The 19882-nt window shown below is 50.9% G+C and overlaps 1 protein-coding gene across 9 annotated transcripts in view; it reads right to left on the reverse strand.

The window, feature by feature from the left end:
* Fam118a (family with sequence similarity 118 member A) overlaps positions 1-19642 on the reverse strand; it is a 28411-nt gene extending 8769 nt beyond the window's left edge. Inside the window, exons 1-7 of one of the 9 annotated variants that reach the window (XM_059247557.1) lie at positions 19531-19642; positions 13444-13656; positions 9071-9126; positions 8268-8520; positions 5441-5662; positions 2974-3102; positions 556-841 (exon numbers count right to left, since the gene is read on the reverse strand). In XM_059247557.1, coding sequence (XP_059103540.1) covers positions 556-841; positions 2974-3102; positions 5441-5662; positions 8268-8520; positions 9071-9117 — 937 coding nt within the window. In that variant the 5' untranslated portion in view covers positions 9118-9126; positions 13444-13656; positions 19531-19642. Of the gene's footprint in view, positions 1-555; positions 842-2973; positions 3103-5440; positions 5663-8267; positions 8521-9070; positions 9188-11438; positions 11589-13443; positions 13657-18424; positions 18596-19084; positions 19190-19530 lie in introns of those variants that run through there. The other 8 variants (XM_059247553.1, XM_059247560.1, XM_059247554.1 and 5 more) reach the window with 8 other exon arrangements.
* Between the last annotated feature and the right edge of the window lie 240 nt (positions 19643-19882).

Raw genomic sequence — 19882 nt, forward strand, 5'->3', positions numbered from 1 at the left:
GGGTTCCTGTTACCATGAAAGGTCAGGCAATACAGAACTTTCCATGCTTGCCATCATCCATGTTTTATGACAATGAACTCAAAGCCCTTAATTCCCTGGTATAAAAGTGAATCAGTATTTCCCACGGTCGTGGTTTAAACTGGCAGAGCTGTGATTCCCTAGAAAGGCCAAAGCACCAATGAGATGGGGGAGAGGGTGGGGGGATCAAAGCTACCTGAAGCTTTGTGTTTTCTGTGCTTTTCAAGGTTCAGCTTTTCCAATGTAGTGAAGGATGAAGGTATGTATATGATATTCACATAATTAAGGTTTAAGTATTACAACCAACAGAACTGGCCTGAAATATGAATCAGTGTGTCCCACATTTGTGGGCAGAAATCTCAAGTTCTACTTACAGATTGTCACTATTATACAATCACCCCATTTTCTACTTTGAAATTTAGAGGCATTAAAAATAACTAATTATTGGTAATTGGTAAGTCTTATCGGCTGAAAGGAGAAACAGCTGAAGGAAGAAGCCACAAATCATGCTCGGGAAGTAATGACAGAACTCCATACCTGGACTTCGCTGTTTGCAGATCTGAGTGGCTAGGTCTTGCACATAGCCTGGGAAAAGGTCAAAACAGTCCCCATAGGACACCACTTTAATTCCATGCAGAAGCATGTCTGCTTGATGTTTAAAGAAGTGGTCTTCGTTCTCCTTGAGCACTACCATGTAGTGCTCTAAGTCCACCTTGTTTGGCACCGAGTACAAGAAGAGGGCTTGGAATATCTGGTCGCGCAGGGTCTCTCCACAGCCCACAAAGAGGAAGGACTTGGTTCGGTACAAGTTTTGCAGGACTTCCTGGGGAAAGCCAAAAACAAAGGAGACATCTCTGTGAGGACAGCAGGAGCTCACAGTTAACACAAAGTCACCTCTATGTTCATTTACATCCTATCCTGCACCCACCAGGCTTCCCAAGAGCCACCCTGAGGAGCTCTGAAAGGCTATGAGCTCTTGACATACTTAGGTCAACCCCATGCAGTGGTCTGTACCACTAGAGTTCAGCTAGGCTCAGATCCACCTCCCAGCTAGGACAGGAGGAGAACCAACAGAGCCAGAGTGCTGGCCAACCTGCCCAGCACAAACGCACCTCACAATGAGGACAGGCTACGGGACACCTATGGCTTGCCAAATCAACTCACCCAAGTCAACTCCTAGACTTACGTACAATCTTCAATTACTAAAACACAAAATAAGAACATTAAAATGTTCCCAGTTCTGCTGGATGTGGTAGCACATACCTTTAATCCCAGCACTGTGGGGCAGAGGCAGATGGATCTCAGTGTGAGAGTTCCAGGCCAGCCTGGTCTACACAGCAAGTACCAGGCCAGCTGGGGCTACATAGTCAAAAGACCCTGAATCAAACATTTTTTCTTGGTTCAAAGCTGTATACATACAACACCCTGGAACTAATGAATGGCTAGATGAATTGGATCCCACAGCAGGATAGGGGTAGATGAATATTGGTGAGTGAAGGCAAGAGAGCTGTGAAGAGAACAGGCAGTAAGCCAAGCACAGATTCTGAGGGTCACTCAGAGGACCAGTAGTCACTGATTCAAACAGGAAGCCCTCTCAGCAAGGCCTAACACCAGGACAGCACTTTCTCATGATGAGGGGCTCAGCAGCATCAACTCTGAGTCCAGAGTTGAGTCCAGGGAAGAGCTCTGGGGACCATGTACCTGATCCTAGGAGTGAACACACAGACTCAGTCAGAGTTCTAGATAGCCTGCTATGGTGGCACATGCCTGTAATTCCAGCACTTGGGAGGCAGAAGCAGGCAGACCAAGAGTTCAAAGATACTTAGCAAGTTTGAAGCCAGACAGATGACCTGAGACCCCATCTCAGAAATGGGGGAGGGTGGTGGCCAGGACAGAGGAGCTTGGCAACATATTGTCAGGATAGGGCTTTTCACATGACACACTTCACATGGACATCTGCTGAGGACATCAAGACAGGCTTGGGGTGGGGGGCTGGAAAGATGCTCGGTGGTTAAAAAGGAGCACTGGGAGCTCTTCTGGAGGGCCCCGTTCAGTTCCTAGCACTCACATCAGGTAGCTCAACCACCTGTAACTCCAGCTCCAAGGGATCCAATGCCTCTGCTTCTGCGGGCACCTGCACTCACTATGTGTACACACACACACACACACACACACACACACAATCTTTGTTTAAGAAATTAAGAAAGCTGGGAATGGTAGCAAATATGTTTAGTCCCAGCACTCAGGAGGCAGAGGCGGCAGATCTCTGTGAGTTCAAGGCCAGTCTGGACTACAATAGTGAGTTCCAGGACAGCAAAGGCTCTGTAGAGAGACCCTTAAAAACTGAACAAAGGCTGTCAGAAAATGAGGTGTTAACTGGTTTTGTCTGCCGTGCGTGCTGGCATGGAACCGAGGGCATGTGCTAGGCAAGAGCTCAGCCAGAGCTCCATTCTTAGCCTGAATTTTAAAACTACGTTCGGAAAGCTCAAGAGATTGCTATGTAAGGAGGGTGAGGACTGCAGACAGGAGACACCTGAGCAAACACAGAGAACTGAAGAAGAGGGAAAGACAGAGGAAGACCACAGGCTACCAGCATCATGCAAGACTCCTGCCAAGTCCCTGGCAAGGAAGTCGTTGAGCTAGTGCTGGCACCAAGAGAGAGGTTTGTGCTTTCTTTTTTTTTTTTTCTTCCAGGGTTTGTACTTTCTAAGGAAGCACACACTTCCTCCTCCAGAAAGTGTGCCCTGAGCATCTACTCAAAATGCAGGCCCCGTACCAGGGCACAGAGACATAGCTAAGAACAGGAAAACATGGTCCTATCCCCAGCAGCCGTGTGGAGGGAGGGTCAACAGACGACCAGAATGCCTGGGAAACACTCAGACTACAGCCAGACGGCTGCTTGCCACCGTAAATTCCCCAGGACAGGCACCCAAGGCTTAGTGAAAACAGGCATACCATTACTTCTGGATCTTGAGTGACATCTTTATAGCCCGATGGGTCCAGTACCATCCCACAGGGGTCTGTGTACAAGCCATGAATATGAAGAACTCCATACTTGATGTGGCCTCTTGCCCACTGAAGGACCTATCAAAAACCAAACCAAGACAAAGAAACAGCCTGGTGTTACTTCAAACAAGATACAAGAAGAAAATATCTGAAAAGGTAAATGTTTCCACTTATAATTACACTTTGAAAACCAAATGTGCTGGCAGTTATTCCTGCCCAGAATTCAGCAAGATCTTTACAGACAGTGTGTGGACTGTAACTCTGCTGTTACAGAAGCTAGTAGTGACTGTGTGGGGGAAGGGACCTTCTTAAGTTATATGCAGCTCATCATTCTGTGTTGTTGCAGGGGTTGTGGTTGAGTTTGTCTCCATTTTCCTGTTTTGGTGCTGCAGGTAAAACCCAGGTCCTCCGTCACAGATGTGAGATGAGGTGTTCTACTCCCGGGCTGTAATACCAGCTCTCTGCTATTTTTACATATTCAGAACAAGGCCACTTATCAAATAGCCCCTACATTCATTTCAGCTCTAATTACAGAGCCAAACAGGTTACAGGACACACTCCATGTCTGTGACTCATCCCTCAGTGTGGAGCTCCTGAATCTGCAGGCTCTACAGATGCAGACTAACTGGGGGCAGAGGAGCCTGACGACAATTCTCTTACCCATAACAGACTATTCATTCCCTAAGGTGCTATCATGCTCAGCCACAGCCTGTGTCCACCCCCTCCTAGGGCTAAGTCACAACTCAGGATCCCCAAGCAGCCAGCCTGTGCCCACAGCCAACTCTAGACAGGCTACCACAGAGAGAACATGGGTACCACAACTCAGTGGCCAACAGGACAGGTAGCAATGTGAATCCCTAACAACCCAGAATATAAGACTATCACAAAAGGCACAAACATGCCAAAAATGAAAATGGTCCATGAAGTGGAACTGTTCAACCTCAGCAATAAAAGGGAAACAATTAGGATTTTCACCCCTGACAGGGAAATGCTTGGCTTTTCTGTTTTGTTTTGTATTTGAGAAAGGTGCCCAGACCTGCCTCAAACTCACTAGGTAGCTCGGGGCCGGCTCAAATTCACTCAAATTCCCAGCCTCCAAAGTGCTAAGGTTCCAGGCGAGCACTCCCATGCTTGCTTGCTTTTTTTTTTTTTTTTTAATAACTCCACTGCTGGCAAGGGACAGGGAATACTGTGCCACACAGAGCTGGAGGGGCACACCTGCCTTCTGGTGCTAGGATTACAGGCACCACCATGCCAGGCCAAATCACTGTCAACAACATCTGGGCTCTTCTTCTCCCTTAGAACCCGCTCTCAGAAGTTCTTCCTCACTTTTCCTTAAATTACATTTGCTCTTTTTAAAATAAAAATAATCTAGTTTGAATGACAATGACCTTCATAGGCTCATCTATTTGAATACTCGGTCCCCAGTTAGAATTGTTTGGGAAGGGTTAGGAGGTGTGGCCTTGTTGGAAGTGTGTCACAGGGGTGAGCTTGAGGTTTCAAAAGCCCACACCAGGCCCAGTCTGTCTGTCTGTCTGTCTCTCTCTCTCTCTCTCTCTCTCTCTCTCTCTCTCTCTCTCTGCCTCCAACATGTAGCTCAGATGTAAGCTCTCAGCTACTGCTCTAGCACCAGGCCTGCCTACCTTCTGCCAAGCTCCCTACCATGATGGTCACAGACTCACCCTCTGGAACTGTAAGCAAACCCTCAAATAAATGTCTCCTTCTACAAGGTACCTTGGTTATCGTGTCTCATCATAGCAACAGAACAGTAAGTAAGACAAAATCGCCTAATGAAGCCAGGCATCATGGAGTATGCCTGTAGTCCTAGCACCTGGGAGGCAAAGGCAGGAGGATCGCTATCAGTTCAAAGCCAGTATGGTCTATATAGTGAGCTGCAGCCCAGCTACAACTATACAGCATGAGCCTGTCTCAAAAACAAACAAAAATGGCTAACGGGAGCAAGGCACAGTGCTGTGTACCTTGAACCTCGGTACTTGAAAGCAGAGGCACATGGACCCCAAGTGTGAAATCTGCCTGAGCTATTCAGTAAGACCCTGTATCCAAAATAAATATTAAGGGGGAAAAAAAGCAGCATTGAAATGTTTGCATACATCGCAATCCCAACTGTGCCAGTAAAACCCACCCTGGGAGGATTGCAGTCCTTTCTTTTTGTACTTGCTTTATCATCCATATTCCCACGGTGACCGCTAATGACTAAATGTAGACAGAAACGCTCGCAGGGCACAGGACAGAACAGTGGACAATAGCAAGCACCCCAAGAGGGGAGGGCACGACTCCCAGGCTGCTTGAGGAAACGGCTGTGTGGCGTCTAGGAGTAACCCAGTGCCTCGTTTCAATGCAGACGCCAGTAACGTGTCCGCGGCAGTGACTTCCCCGACTCCTGCCCAGCCCGTACCTTTGTCTTGTCCTTCAAGTCCAGGGACTCCATGGGCTTGCTCTGCTGCTGCCCGAAGATCTCCAGCAAGTTGTCATAGTTGGTAGTCAGCACCATGGTGCCCCTGTCCATTAGGCCGAGGATGGACTGCAGCACCACAGGGTTCTGGATGTGCTGTTCCAAGCTGTCAAAAACCTCCATTAGGCAATCCTGGAAGAAGTTGGGCTTGGTGTCTCCCGTGCGCTATGAAAAGGTAGATCAAGAGTTAGGAACACACGCCGGGCAGTGGTGGTGGACACCTTTAACCCCAGCGCTCGGGAAGGAGAGGCAGGTGGATCTCTATGAGTCTGAGGTCAGCCTGGGCTACAGAGGGAGTTCCAGGACAGGCAGGGCTCCAAAGAGAAAGAAACCATCTTGAAAAACAAACAAACAAACAAAAAAAGTTAGGAACGCAAGGTGGGCCTGATGGTGCACAAGGCCGAAGCAGGCGCCCATCTCTGTGAGTTTGAGACCTGCCTGGTCTTCACAGTGAATTACAGGCCAGCCAGGTCTGCACAGAGACCCTGTCTCAAAATAACAACAACAAAAGGAGTTAGGAACACCAGAGCTCACTGTGACAAAGCCATGGTACCTGAGTACTCCTACAAACCTGAGTACTCCTACAAAGCACATTCTTACAAACAGAAAGAAGGAAGTCAGCCGAGGAGGAGGAGGAGGAGGAGGAGGAGGGGGGGGGCGGGGGAGAGCTCAAGGGCAAGGCTGTAACACTGCAGCAATAAACACTACAGGGAAAGCCAGGCAGCAGGCAGAGTAGGGGTGCAGCTACCGCTGGGGTGAGCGTGGGCAGGTCAAGGGCCCCCAGAGTCTCTGAAGAATCAATGTCCAGGCAGAGACCTGCAGGAGGAGTTCTCAGGACTGCTGTAAGCACACAGCGGCAAGTAAAAGGGACTGAGGTAGGAGTGAAAATGGGTCCAAGGTCAGAAAAGCACCCATGTGTGGCTAGGAGAGGGAGGGGGAAGACACCAGGTCAGAGAGGTGGCCGGGACCAGGTTATATACACGGAAAGTCCCTACGTTCCAAGAGGGCAGGGAAGGGCGCTAAGGGCGTGAGAAGCGGTGGCAGCAGAGCTTTGCTGAAGGGACCCAGAGGATGGGGTTGAGCTGGACATACACAGGGGCCAAGGAAGAGCAGCCTGCCTAACCTAGGCTTCACCTCACAGTCAGCACCTCAAGGGCCCACAAGTCAGAGCCACCAGGCAAGTTCCCTCAGGCCCCTCCTCCTCCTAGGAGGCTGTGGGGATCTCACCACTGCGCCATTCATCTGCAGTACCTGCTAGCCCTCATCTTTATCCATGGCACCGGAACCCTCCTCGAAAACCTGCCAACACAGCAGAGGCCTGCAGGCCACCCCACCTGACTCCTCGGGAGGTTCAGAAGAGCGCACAAGGGTGCGAGGCGACAGACAGCACTTCAGACGCATCTCCTAACCAACAATGAGCAACATGACAGCCTCCCCCTGCGTGCTGCCCAGCCATCCACAGATGTAGCCTTCCTCTTCCTGTAGAAGGAAGGGGTCAGCACCCTTTGTCTACCAAGGCCAGTAAATCTGTTGGGCCTGTGGCCACAGCTCCTCTGCAACTACTCAAGCTGGCCTCTGGGTACGAGAGCAGCCACAGACAATGTGCCTGCCAGAGGGTGTGGCCACATGCCAACACAACCTTACAAAAATGGCTAGCAGGTCAGGTTTGGCTCAGCCCCTGCCTACAGTGGCAGCTGCCCCTGATTAACAGAACACCCCCACTTGGCCCAGCCCCACCTAACTGAAAAGGCCCCCAGCCTGGGAAGGTGAGGTGCAGCATCAGGGTGAAACACTGATCTAGTGACTCCATGGGACGCCATGGAAGGGTGAGGGCTGACAGCCCATCTCCCACTGCCCACTGGAAAAGGGGGAGTCAGGCAGCCAACTGTACAAAGACAGGGCACTTCATGCTGAGGATGGCAGAGCCCAGGTCCCCAGTACCATGGAGCTCTTGCACTCTCCTGGGCTGCCTCCCCAGGTTTCAATATAGGAATCAGTTACTATCACAATAAAACCACACCATTTGGGGTCTCCCTTTTGACCCAAAACCTCTCCTGCCCTTCCTGTTTACCATTTCAGGTTCGTATCATCTTCCCTTGGGCTCACAGCTCAAGTTTCCTTCCGCCTCCTCCAAATGCTGACTGCACATCTCCCACAAACACAGACCAGGGAGAAGCGGCCTACTCCAGCTTCACACTGTGCTTAGCACCTGCACCCGGCACAGACACCACAAGCTGGCTGTGCCTCTCATTAACTGTCCCCTGCATCACCAACTATGTTACTGCTCTGCTGTGTCACTTCTACCAGCAGACAGACACTGATTTCCCACCTTAAAATGTCTTCTGAGGACCCGCTGTATCTGGAGAGGTATGACTACCAACACAGTATTCACAGCGTCTCACAAACCTCACACCAAAAATGCAGCATGAAAGCATCCAGAGCCAGCCAGCCTACGGGGTCATTGCTACAGGCTGATCCAGCCTCTGCAGACAACGTCAGGGTTTGAAAGGGTAGCATCTGCTGGGCATAATGGCGCACACCTTTAATCCCAGCACTCGGGAGGAAGAGGCAGGCAGATTTCTGAGTTCCAGGACAGCCTGGGCTACACAGGGAAACCCTGTCTTGAATATAAAAAAACAGAACAAAAGGATGGTGACCAGCTAGGCTGAGCACTCTGCTCACGGAGGCCGAGTGTTCAATCTATTCACTCCCTCAACCTGGCCTAGAACCCAAAGGCAGCCCAGTGAAACCAGAAGGGTTTGAGACTCACAGGTGACATTTTCCGGATCAGATCATGGGCCACAACCAGCAGGTCCCGGTCCTTCATCACCTTCCTCCGGAACTCGGCAACGTCCCCGGGGTGCAGGACCTCCAGCTGCTCCGCAGCCTCGATGACTGCCTCGATGCAGCTCCTCCAAGAGCAGAGTGCGCGGATGCCTGGGGCCACTGCTGCACTCACGCCAGTCCCGATGACCAGGAGCAGGTCCTGGGGTTGCTTCCTGATGAGGCTCTTCAAAAACTTCCTATTGAGAAGCAAGGGAAGAAGAAGCCAACAGTCGCTTGGAAGTACCGCAAGCTTCCAGTCTAGAAACATTTAGAACGTTCAGGTCAAACACTGGCCCTTCCATACGCTCCCAGAAGACAGAGTCCATGCTGCCTACAATGATAAGCACATTAACATGACAGTATCTGTGAACAAACAGTTCAGCCCCCTCATCCTCTGAAGCTGCAAGAAGTTTGCAAACACTAAGGACAGAATGATCTTGCTGTGGTGAGAGCAAGACAATTTCTGACAAAATGCAGGTTTTCTGCCACCCCCGCGCTGCGCTCTCCAGGGGGCAGCAGTTCATTCTGCATCACTTTCCAGGAAGTGGAACCTGGGGCCACTCACAGTCCTGGGGCCTTCCCATTCTCCACCTCCATCCACATTGCTTGGTTTAGAGATGGGGCTCAGATGGCTTCTTCGAGCACAAAGCCATTTTCTGCCATGTTTCTTGCGTTGGAGGAGACCATGGTGAACAGTTCTGGGTTCCCCTCCCAGCCTACCTCTATTTCCTAACTGACTTTAGTTACCTTGATTTCTGTTCACTTCTGTTCGTTGTCTTTTCCACTGACTCCATCTGTGAATCCTAAAGAGAAATGATCATCAGCCCAGGTTCTACTCCCCAGATGAAAGACTTCTTAAGTGCCCTGGAAGACAGTAAAGGATGGGGTTGAAACCACAGGTCCTGACTCCCCATCTAATCAGAACACCTGGAAAATGCCATTTACGAAAAGACACGTGCAAATAGTTCCTCGGCTTCCACCGGTCAAGGGTTCGAGTGTCTTGGGCCAACAGAAAGGAAAACATTCCCAGAGCAGGCAGTGAGCAGTTTTTATGAGCTAGTTCCCCATTGTGTTTTCACCCTGGAAATGTCTCCTTAAGACAAAGCCATCTACAATTTTCCCAATCCCCTATCCCTTGATTCTAGAACTAATGTTTACTGTAAACAAGGAAATATGCAGAGAACTTGGTATGAAGGCCTATATCCTACTATCACTGAGAATTATGGTACCATTTGCTCATTTACCTCCAGGTTTTTTACTGATATTTTTCATGTAATTTGAGAGCCTAGTACATATCCTAATTTTAGTTTTCTGTGTTATTAGGAACTATTCAAAATTAAAAGCAAGCCACACGTGTGGAATTACAATATACTGACTGATACTCCATCTTCAATAGCCCTTCACTAATGCAAGATGCTAGTAGCATGGTGAGCAGCTTGTGTGCAGAACTTGTAATGACCCTGTCTATGGAGGGCAGCCCTCTGAGTGGCAGACCTGCTGAATTAAAGGCATGATCCCATCAGGCAGAAGGGCAGAAGCAGAGGGACCTGAGTTAAAGGCCCGCCTAGGCTATGTAGGGACTCCAGCTCAAAACAAAGGAGAAAAAGGAGTCCTACCACTCCTCAGCACCCCTGCAGCAGCACTCCCTGCAGCAGCACTCCCTGCAGCAGCACCCCCTGCAGCAGCACCCCCTGCAGCAGCACCCCCTGCAGCAGCACCCCCTGCAGCAGCACTCCCTGCAGCAGCACCCCCTGCAGCAGCACACCCTGCAGCAGCACCTCCTGCAGCAGCATTCCCTGCAGCAGCACTCCCTGCAGCAGCACCTCCTGCAGCAGCACCCCCTGCAGCAGCACCCCCTGCAGCAGTACTCCCCAGGGGTCAGCAGTGGGAGGAACACCAGCCCTGCCAACCCTCCCCACAGACTCAAAACCCTTGTCCACATTCTAATCTTTTTCCTCTTCAATTAGAATTAGGTCACCAAAAATAATTTCCAGGAGAAATCACCAAGCTCAATGGGTCTATAAGTTGCACCCTCAGGCTGGAGAAATGGGGTCCTGCAGTCATCCATGAAAACATGTGAAGCATCCATCCCCCCACCTTAGAGGAAAACACTCATAGCTTCCAAAGTCTCCAAGAGTCCCTGACCTTTCCTCAGTGCTAAGAAACTAGTCCATGGGCCAAAAAGTGAAGCTGGCAGAGGATGCCACCTGCCGGGGGGGGGGGGGGGGGGGGGGGAGTTCAGGTGCCCGCCCACCTCACTGCAGTCACCATACACGGTCAAGTCTACTTTGTTTTTATAACCTGCTAGAAACTTTCTAAGGCAAGTTACAAGTATTCTAGTTCACAATACCTGTCCACTGCACACAGAAGCCCTACGGACCCCACCCCAAGAGTCCAGGGGGCCAATACATATTCGTTGATTCTGTTTCCAACTGTAAAGCAGATTCCTGTAACTGGCCAAACTACCAAGCTCAGTCCTCTCTAGAGGGAAAGTGCCCTGTGAACCAAACTGTTGGGCCAAGCAGCTGAGCTGTGCCCCACAGCTGAGAACAGGGGTCAGGGGTGGCGGGGGTGGGGGTGGGGGGGTGGCGGGGGGGACCCCTGAAGGACAGAGCACAGAGATGCTACTGCACTTCCTGTTTGAAGTTAACATGAGCAGACTAACTCAAGACCACCAAAATAACTGTCTTCAGAGTGGACCTGTCTTCCTTCCTGGGGGAAAGCCCTTCATCCTGGCCGGCTCTCCCCAGCACTTTACAGCTTGACTTCAAACAGTCAGAGGCAGCCAGCATGCCTTAGAAATGGCACAGCCTCACGCAGGGCGGTGGTGGCGCACGCCTTTAATCCCAGCACTCAGGATGCAGAGCCAGGCGGATCTCTGTGAGTTCAAGGCCAGCCTGGTCTACAAAGCAAGTTCCAGGAAAGGTGCAAAGCTACACAGAGAAATCCTGTCTCGAAAAACCAAACCAAACCAAAACAAAAAAAAAAAAAAAAATGGCGAAGCCTCAACTGTAGGCACCACAGTTAACACCCAAAACCATGCACTTGGACCTTGGCGGCAAAGTAACACGAAAACAAGAGATTTCAGTTCCCCAAGAAAACGAGAGACACTCACAGGAGAGAACTCTGCTCTGGGCAGGCACACTGTGGCTGGTTCCTGCTGGGCTCTGCCTCAGCCTGAGTTGGTGGTCTGGAGAGGTCTCTGCAGCCAGCTCGTGCACAGGGATTCCCACCTCCACAGGGAGGGGGCCTCTGGCTTTTAGACTGCTGGGGACCTCTAGGGATCAAAGCAACCAGCAGGGGACGCACAAGACACAGGCTCAGCACAGGAACCGTGCGGTGCTAGTTGCACAGCTGTCCATATTTAGACATTTACAGTTCTTTATAAACACTACATGCTTAAAGACATTACTTCATTTCCTGTTTTCAGCAGCCAAAAGATCAGAGCCAAACCTCATCATAATCCAGATTGCCAAACTCTCCCCTTTGTTTTTAAATCAAGGCCCAAGTGGGAAATTTGCCCAGCTTCATCTGTGCCTAGAAGTTTCTGGAGGCCATTCTACCTCTGATGTTCCTTTCCCTTCTCAACAGCCGCTGCTTTAAGCCAATCACATTCCAGACAACAGCAACAAAACCCTTCAGAGGCCTCTTAGATGCTGCAGCTTTCGGTTTCCTAGGTGACCATGTCGTCACCAGTTTGCAGTCTCAAAGCCAACTCATCATAGCAACCCATTTTTTTTTTTTTCATAAAAACCTACCAGTGTTTTCTAAATGTAAAAATCAGGCCCAAAACAGACTCTTAAAAGCAGTTACTGTCCTCTTTATCTAAACCCTTCGGCAAAGTCTCAGCACAATGTTTTGGGTCTAGAATAAGAAATCACAGCTATTTTACGCAAATGAGCTCTGTAGTGGCTAGACTGCTCCTTGGCATCCAGCACTAAATATATGCTCATCAGAAGGGCCGGAGACATGGCTCAGTGGTTACGATCATAAACTGCTCTGACAGGGGTCCCTACCTTTGGTCCCAGCACCTACTCCAGGTGTTCAAAGGCATCTCCAGCTCCAGGGGACCTAGCGCCTGACCTCCACGAGCACCTGCCTCATATGTATACACGCCACACTGGCACACAGACACAGAAATTAAAATTTTAAAAACATTTAATGTTCAGAGTCCAAAACATGACAGACTCCATCTTCATATAGCTGTGAAGAGGAACCCCCACCTCCAACCCACCATGGTGGATCACTGACAATTCCCATCAAGTCTCCAGATATCCACACCCCACACAATGGGCTCTGGTCTTAGTCACATGATTTCTTTGGCCACTGGCACACCAACAAATGGGAGCAAAGTGAGGAGAGTGTGACAAGCACTGGGCGGTGCGGCCTCCCGTCCTCGGCAACTCTGCCCTGTAGAGCTGGTCCAGCCCCCTGGGAGAATGAGCGTCACCCAGCTAAGGAGCAAGGCTACCCTACCCTCAACCACGCAGGTCCAAGAACACTGTGTGAGCCACCCAGGGTGGCTGGTAGAGCTTTGCTGAGCCAGGCCCAGCCCAAGCTCTACAAGCCACCCTTGTCTGAAAGGCTGGCTACCACCAGGCTACATTGCCACAAAGAGCAGAGAGAAGAAAGAACAAGTCAGAGCCGTCATGAGAGTGGCCATAGGTGTGGGCGGATGTAAGGGGGTGTTGTTGATCATTAAAAGTGCCGTAACAAGTAACTAAATTAAGCCCGAGCCTGTGAAATCTCAGAAATTATGCTTTTTAAAAAACTTGACTTCTAGCCAGATGTGGTGGCGCATGTCTTTAGTCCCAGCACTCAAAGGCTCGGAGGTCCTCAAAGAAGGTTACCATGGAGCACGGTGGCCATTCCTTTAATCCTAGCTCTGTGGAGGCAGAGGCAGGAGGACCACTTCAAGTTTAAGGTTAGCCTTATCTACTGAGTTCCAGGGCAGCCTGGGCTACACAGCAAGATCTTATCGCAAAAAAGCACACAGGAGAACAGGAAGCTGGACTCCGCCAGTCATATTCCCACTACGAGACTGGAGCGTCTGCACAGCAGGCACTTGTGGCCATCTGCCAACCCTGACACTACAACTGATGCTGGCCCATTCCCCTCACCTGATTTCTAATCCCTGATGTCCAGTCAGTCTTCTTTCTCACACCACATGGACCTTATGTGGGTCTTAGACAGGAGGAACATGGTACTGGGGCAGAAATCACTGGTAATAATAATAATGTCCAGTCTACTCTGTGGCACAAATGAACCGGCTGGGGTCTGGGTGACAGATCTATCTCAGGTGAGATGGATCAACAGGACTCCATCGACCTGAACTGCAAACAAAGCAGGAAGGAGCTTTAAAAAGGTGAAGTGTGCAGAACCACACAAGGAATCGACTTATAGACTTATACTCGGAACCACAACCACTCAGAACAGTATTGAGACATGGCAGAAAAACCCAAAGCTCCGTTCCCACCTGCCTGTGGGGTTCCTCCATCCATGTCACTGGTTAGGCCATTGCAAAGACTTCAGGTGAGCACAGAATCTGAAAGGCACTTGGTCAAGATGCCTACAGGCTACCAGAAGCTACCTAAGCACACCAGCAAGTTTCCAACTCTGAACCACTCTCTCGGGGCCATCCTACAACAGTCACTTGTGCGACCTGTAATCAGGGTGTGAGGATGAATCGTTGTCTCCAGCTCAGAGAACAAAGCTAGGCATGGTGACTCACATCTGTGATCAGAGCATTCAGGATACTGGGCAGGCGGATCACTAAGAGTAAAAGACCAGCCTGGGCATACAGCATGAGACTGCCTCAACACCCCTCCACTCCCATCCCCTCCCCCGGGAGAGACAGCCAAGCATGGTTGCTCATGGATTCCCTCCACCAACAAAGGCAGGCAAGCATGGCTGCTCATGCCTGCAATTCCAGCAACCAGAAGGCTTAAGCAGAAGAAAGATACCAAAAGTTTAAGGCCACCCTGGTCCACATAGTGAATTCCAGCCTGGGCTACAAAATGAGACCCTAAAACAGAAACAGGGGCAGGGGGATGGCTCAGTGGGTAAAATTACTTGCTGCACAAGAACTAGGATCTAAGTTTGAACCCCCAGTACCCACTTAAAATTTGTGTGTGGCCAGGCAGTGGTAACACACACCTTAAATCCCAGCACTCGGGAGGCAGAGGCAGGCAGATCTCCGTGAGTTGGAGGCCAGCCTGGCCTACAGAGCGAGTTCCAGGGCAGGCTCCAAACCTACACAGCAAAACCCTGTCTCGAAAAACCAGAAAACTATGTATAGCTATATAGGCACCTACACCTTTGTAGGGGGCAGAGCCTGGAAGATCCCTGGAACTTGATGGTTCAGTGAGAGACCCAGTCTTATAAGGAATAAGGCAGGGAAGAACACCTGGCAGCCTCTCCTGGCCTCCATGCAACACAAATACACACTTCAAAACAATTTACAGCAGACAAACCCTAACCCTGAGCACATGCCACCAGGCCAATCGCTAAAATAAATAACAGCAGAAAATCCACCTGTAGCTGGGTATGGCATAACACGCCTTTGATCCCAGCACTCCGGAGGAGGCAGGTGGATCTCTGTGAGTTCGAGGCCAGCCTGGTGATCTACATAGTAAGTTCCAGGACAGCTGGGGCTATGAAGACAAACTGTCTCAAAACAAAACAAAACAAAATGCTAACTGGTGTCTTGAAAACAGTGCTCCCAAGCTGCTTATATTTGAGCCCAAATTATGAAATAGCTACATAATAAAGAAACTCTGTCTTGACCTTCCCCAAAAAAAAGGTGGATGAGAGAAATAATTCCACAAAGTTGTTCACTGACCGTCCCATATGCTGTGTAACATGCACTCACACATATCACACACACAATAATATACAAACCAATTCTAAAAAAGAAAAAGCAAGATCCCACCAGTACCCAAACCAAAACACTTAAGATTACAGTTCTTGCCTGGCGGTGGTGGCGCACGCCTTTAATCCCAGCACTTGGGAGGCAGAGCCAGGTGGATCTCTGTGAGTTCGAGGCCAGCCTGGTCTACAGAGTGAGATCCAGGACAGACACCAAAACTATACAGAGAAACCCACACACCTGCAGTCCCAGAATTTTAGAGATAGAGGCAGAAGGATTAGAAGTTCAAAGTGAACCAGTCGGTGGTGGATCACGCCTTTAATCCCGGCACTTGGTAGGCAGAGGCAGGCAGATATCGAGGCCAGCCTTGTCTACAGAGCAAGTTCCAGGACAGGCTCCAAAGCTACACAGAGAAACCCTGTCTCAAAAAAAAAAAAGAAAAAGTTCAAGGTGAAGTTTAAGGCCGGCCTGGGCATGAGAACTTGTCCAAATAAATAAAAAGATTGAAAACAACAACAAAACCAATATTAAATATTGTTGCTTTTAGGGGAAAAAACGCAAAGCACTCTGCATGCATGATCTCATTCCACCCTCTCAGGGAAGTGCCTATAGCACTCACCTACACACTCCCACTGAGTCCATTGTGGAGGCAACCACCACACTGAGGTCTTGTCCGAATTCTAACGCCAGTGTGCTGGGATGACAAACAATACATGGGATGTTTTCCCAGGAACCTGCCGCCCACAGCACTCGGTTTTAGTCTGCCCATCAGAGGTGACACATCCCATAACACAGGTATTTGTATTAACTTAATAAGTCAGTGAAACACCCCAAACAGAGACCAAATGACCCCCAGCCCCACAAGATGCAGATGAGATATTCTGTAGAGCAACTTAAAAAAAATCACAGAATTTTAGAGCTGGGGGAATCTTAAGGTTTATAATGCCAACTGCCCTCATTTTTCTGAGGTAAAAGTAAGCCTCTAGTAATTTGGTCAACATCTCCCCAGGCACTGGGGACAGCAATAACTCGCTACGGGTTTGCATCCAGACTCCTTTGACTATCCCAGGCACTGCCTGCACCCTGCATCCCCAAGTCTCCCTGTCATGTTCATTTCAACACCTGGACCCCCAGGTTGGCTGCTCTGTTTAGCCTGCCACCCCTCTGTCATTCCCCCAGAAGCATGCCTTCAGGGAAGCTGGGAGGGACGGGTGGGATGGACAGACACACACAGCCAGCACAGACTGGCTGTCACACTTTAACTGCCTGAGGTAACCTTAGCAGAACTGATAAGGAGGGCTGAAGGAGAAGAGGTGTGGCCACTTTCCAGGCAGAAGGCTCCAGGCTGTGGGGAAAGGAAAGGTTCACAGAAAGCCCCTGTCAACATCAGCGGTGCTGTGCTGCCTCAGCCTAGGCAGCCCTCTCTGAGTCTGTTCCCTGACATGTGAAAAAGGCAGTGTGCACCTCCCAGGTAGCTAGAGCCATTCCATGGGATAACACCAGAGCAACCTACGGAGCAGGCTTTGAAGGACCCCTAGATTTAATCCACTAGAATCCAGCCCTGTCAGTGACTGTCAGCCATGTGTGGCTGGTGTCCGAAGACTCTACCACAGGGTGCTGTGGTGCCCACCGGAAACCAGTCCCTCTCCCCAGTCCAGGCTTCCTTCACTGTTCTTCATGATCTCTAACCCACACTGTCTACACTGTGTGCCATGCCTTAAAGTGCTCACCTGTCTGGACACTGACATCTCCTGCTGGCAGCTTCGGCCCCTCCAGTCACACAGGACCGTGCTGACACATCCGCATGTGTCTCCAGCACCTTTCCTTTTCCTTCAAGACCCCCCAGCTGGCCTCTAAGAATCAAGCCCGCACCCCCTGTTGGAAGCATGTCTCCTAGGGGAAAGCAGACAGTCACCTTGGTGAGGCACTAAGGTGACTATGACCTACGAACAAACAGATAAAATCCCGCCTAAGAAGTTCCCATGTCAGTGTCCTAGGCCCTGAGCCCTGGGCTTTCAGAAGCTTAGTGAAACCCTAGAGGGCTTTTGAACCACACCACCTGGGTCTGTCTTGCTTCCTACAAACAAGTCTCTCTACTACAGCTAAAGTGACCACTGGAAAAATATGTCAGTCAGGACTGGGGAGATGGCTCCATTAGCAAATCATCTGACCTGTAAACATAAGGCCTGAGTTTGATCCTCACAACAACTTTTTTTTAAAGTGTCTCATGTGTTGGTGTACACTAGTGATCACATTGGTGGGATGGTAAAGACACGCAGGTCCTTGGAGCTCCTCAGCCTGCCAGCCTAGCCTAATTGATAAATCCTAGGCCAGTGAGAGACCCTGCCTCAAAAAAAAAAAGACACAGGAGGCAGCACCTGAGGAATGACCCCCAATTGTCATTTGGCCTCCACATGCACACAGACATGTGCTGTCCCCTGCCCTCCACCTTGCTATAAACACACACAAAACAAACAAACAAACAAAAAAACATATGCTGGGTGCTGGTGGCACACGCTTTTAATCCCAGCACTCGAGAGGCAGAGGCAGGCGGATCTCTGTGAGTTCGAGGCCAGCCTGGTCTACAGAGCGAGATCCAGGGCAGGCTCCAAAGCTACACAGAGAAACCCTGTCTCGAAAAACCAAACAAACAAACAAACAAACAAAAAACAACAACAAACATACAAGCTACTTTACTCCTCCCTAAGCCCTTCATTGGCCTCCTGTTCCCCTAAACCACCCAGGCCTCTGCTCAGCACTGGAAGCTCAGCGCCAGGTTCTGGCTCAGGTCCTCTTGCTATGGCATCATGGTCTCAACTAAGAGCACTTCCCTCACTGCCTTCATTCTAACTTCTCTCCCTCCACAGCTGGTTCCCTAAGTCACTGCAGAAGCAGTCACTGAAGACAGCCCAAGGGGATGAGGCTGTGGCTTCCTCCTTTCTCTTTATCATCCATACAAGGACAGCTCCCAGGACGAAGCTCTGCCACCCACACCTCATGGTTCTAACATCTGGTGTGCTGGGCCTACCTCGCTGACTTCTCACCCGCCTGTCACTCTGCCTGAAATGACCCTCAACAACGTCTCAGCCTTTGAGAGTCTGCTTCTCTTTTACTTCTCACATCCCTTCTCTTCACCATAACCTGTTCTCAAGAATCCCACCCCAGCTGCCTTTAAGGTCATTGCACACGAGTACCACACAACTTGGTTAACCACCCCCACCTCCCAACCTTACCAGCTGGGGCTGTGCCCTCTGCCTCCAGCACCAAGCGTCCTGGATCACATAGGGCACCCACTCCGTCTTTACCCATGCCTGACCCTTGTCTTTCACAATCAGCAGATGAAGTACATTCTTTTTTGTAAGCAGTGCTTCGGGGCACCAGAACTGTTGATCAATGACGATAGCCTGAGGAAATGATAATCTCTGTTCTAGAGATTTCCAAGACTGAAAAGGATAACATGTGTAACATTTGGCTCCAAACCTCCACCTCGGGAAGACAGCCACAGACTTCCATTTCCTACATAAGCAGCCCCTAAATCAAGATCCAGAAGGACAGCTCTTTAGGCTACCATCTTCCTAGCAACTAGGCCACCGTAATCAAGCCTTGCTCTCTTGGACTGGTTTTGGTGGGCTGTGTGTGGTAACAGAAACTACCACACATTGAGGACACCACCTAAAAGAGCCTTTGTCTGCCAACTCCTTCACTCCCAGCGATGCCTCTCTACAATATGAGTCTCACGAGTAAAAACGCGGTCCCACACTGGCTTCCGCTGTAGGGTGAGCACAAACCCATATGCGGAGCCCCACATCCCATCTCCTCTTCGGTTATAGTACGTAGCCCTCCGCTGACCTGTCGCGTGTTTCCACTTTTATTCCTATTAACAAATCACAAACCTCAAGAACACTCTAGTAGAAGCTGCATGGCTCTGTGCACCTCAAGTCAGAAAGCAGGAGGCAGGAGATCCCAGGAAGGAAGGGACGGTGGGGAGAGGTGGCTCTGAAGGCCTCCACCGGCTGGGGAGACCCGAGGTTTAGGAGCGGGACCAGAGGGGATTCTGCTGGGCTTCTGGAGCACAAGGTGACAGGGTCTCAGGCCTTGAAGACGCAGAGGTCCTCTGTGTACTGAGTCTGGGGGAAAACTGGAGGGTTTGGGGGGCTTCCCAGGACTGAAAGGTGGTCCAGTCCACAGGTGGCCGCGGACCCGGGCAATCCCAAGGGATGCCGGAGGTAGGGGTCCCCAGGACATGAAGGACCTGGGGTCCCGGGCACTCAGGGCGGGTCCTGTGGGCTGGGGAAACACGCGGTGCTGCCTGCCATCCGGCCCCGACCCGCCGCCTCACCTGCCGCGCAGCGGAGTCGCCAGTGTCGCTCGCGCTCTCGCCTCCTCCCACCCGGGCCGCGCCCCTCGGGCTGGGTGGAGCCGCCGGGCGGTGCGCCGGATGGCGCTGCGCGCGCACCACGCGGAGCCTGCCGAGCCGAACCCGCAGCGCTCCCTCAATGCCTTCCCCCGCGCGCGCGCACTCCCCGCGCGAACGTTCCGCCCTGAAATCAACGGCCCCGCGGCAACGGGAAGCCCCGCCCGCAGGGGGCGGGGCCGGGGCGCGCCCCGCCCTCAGAGGGGCTGCGACCAGGCGGACTGCGCAGTCGCGCAAGGCGGAGGGATGGGGATGGGAGCGAGGTCTTAAGAGAGTG

Source organism: Peromyscus eremicus, chromosome 20 (genome assembly GCF_949786415.1).
Source record: "Peromyscus eremicus chromosome 20, PerEre_H2_v1, whole genome shotgun sequence".
Lineage (NCBI taxonomy): Eukaryota > Metazoa > Chordata > Mammalia > Rodentia > Cricetidae > Peromyscus > Peromyscus eremicus.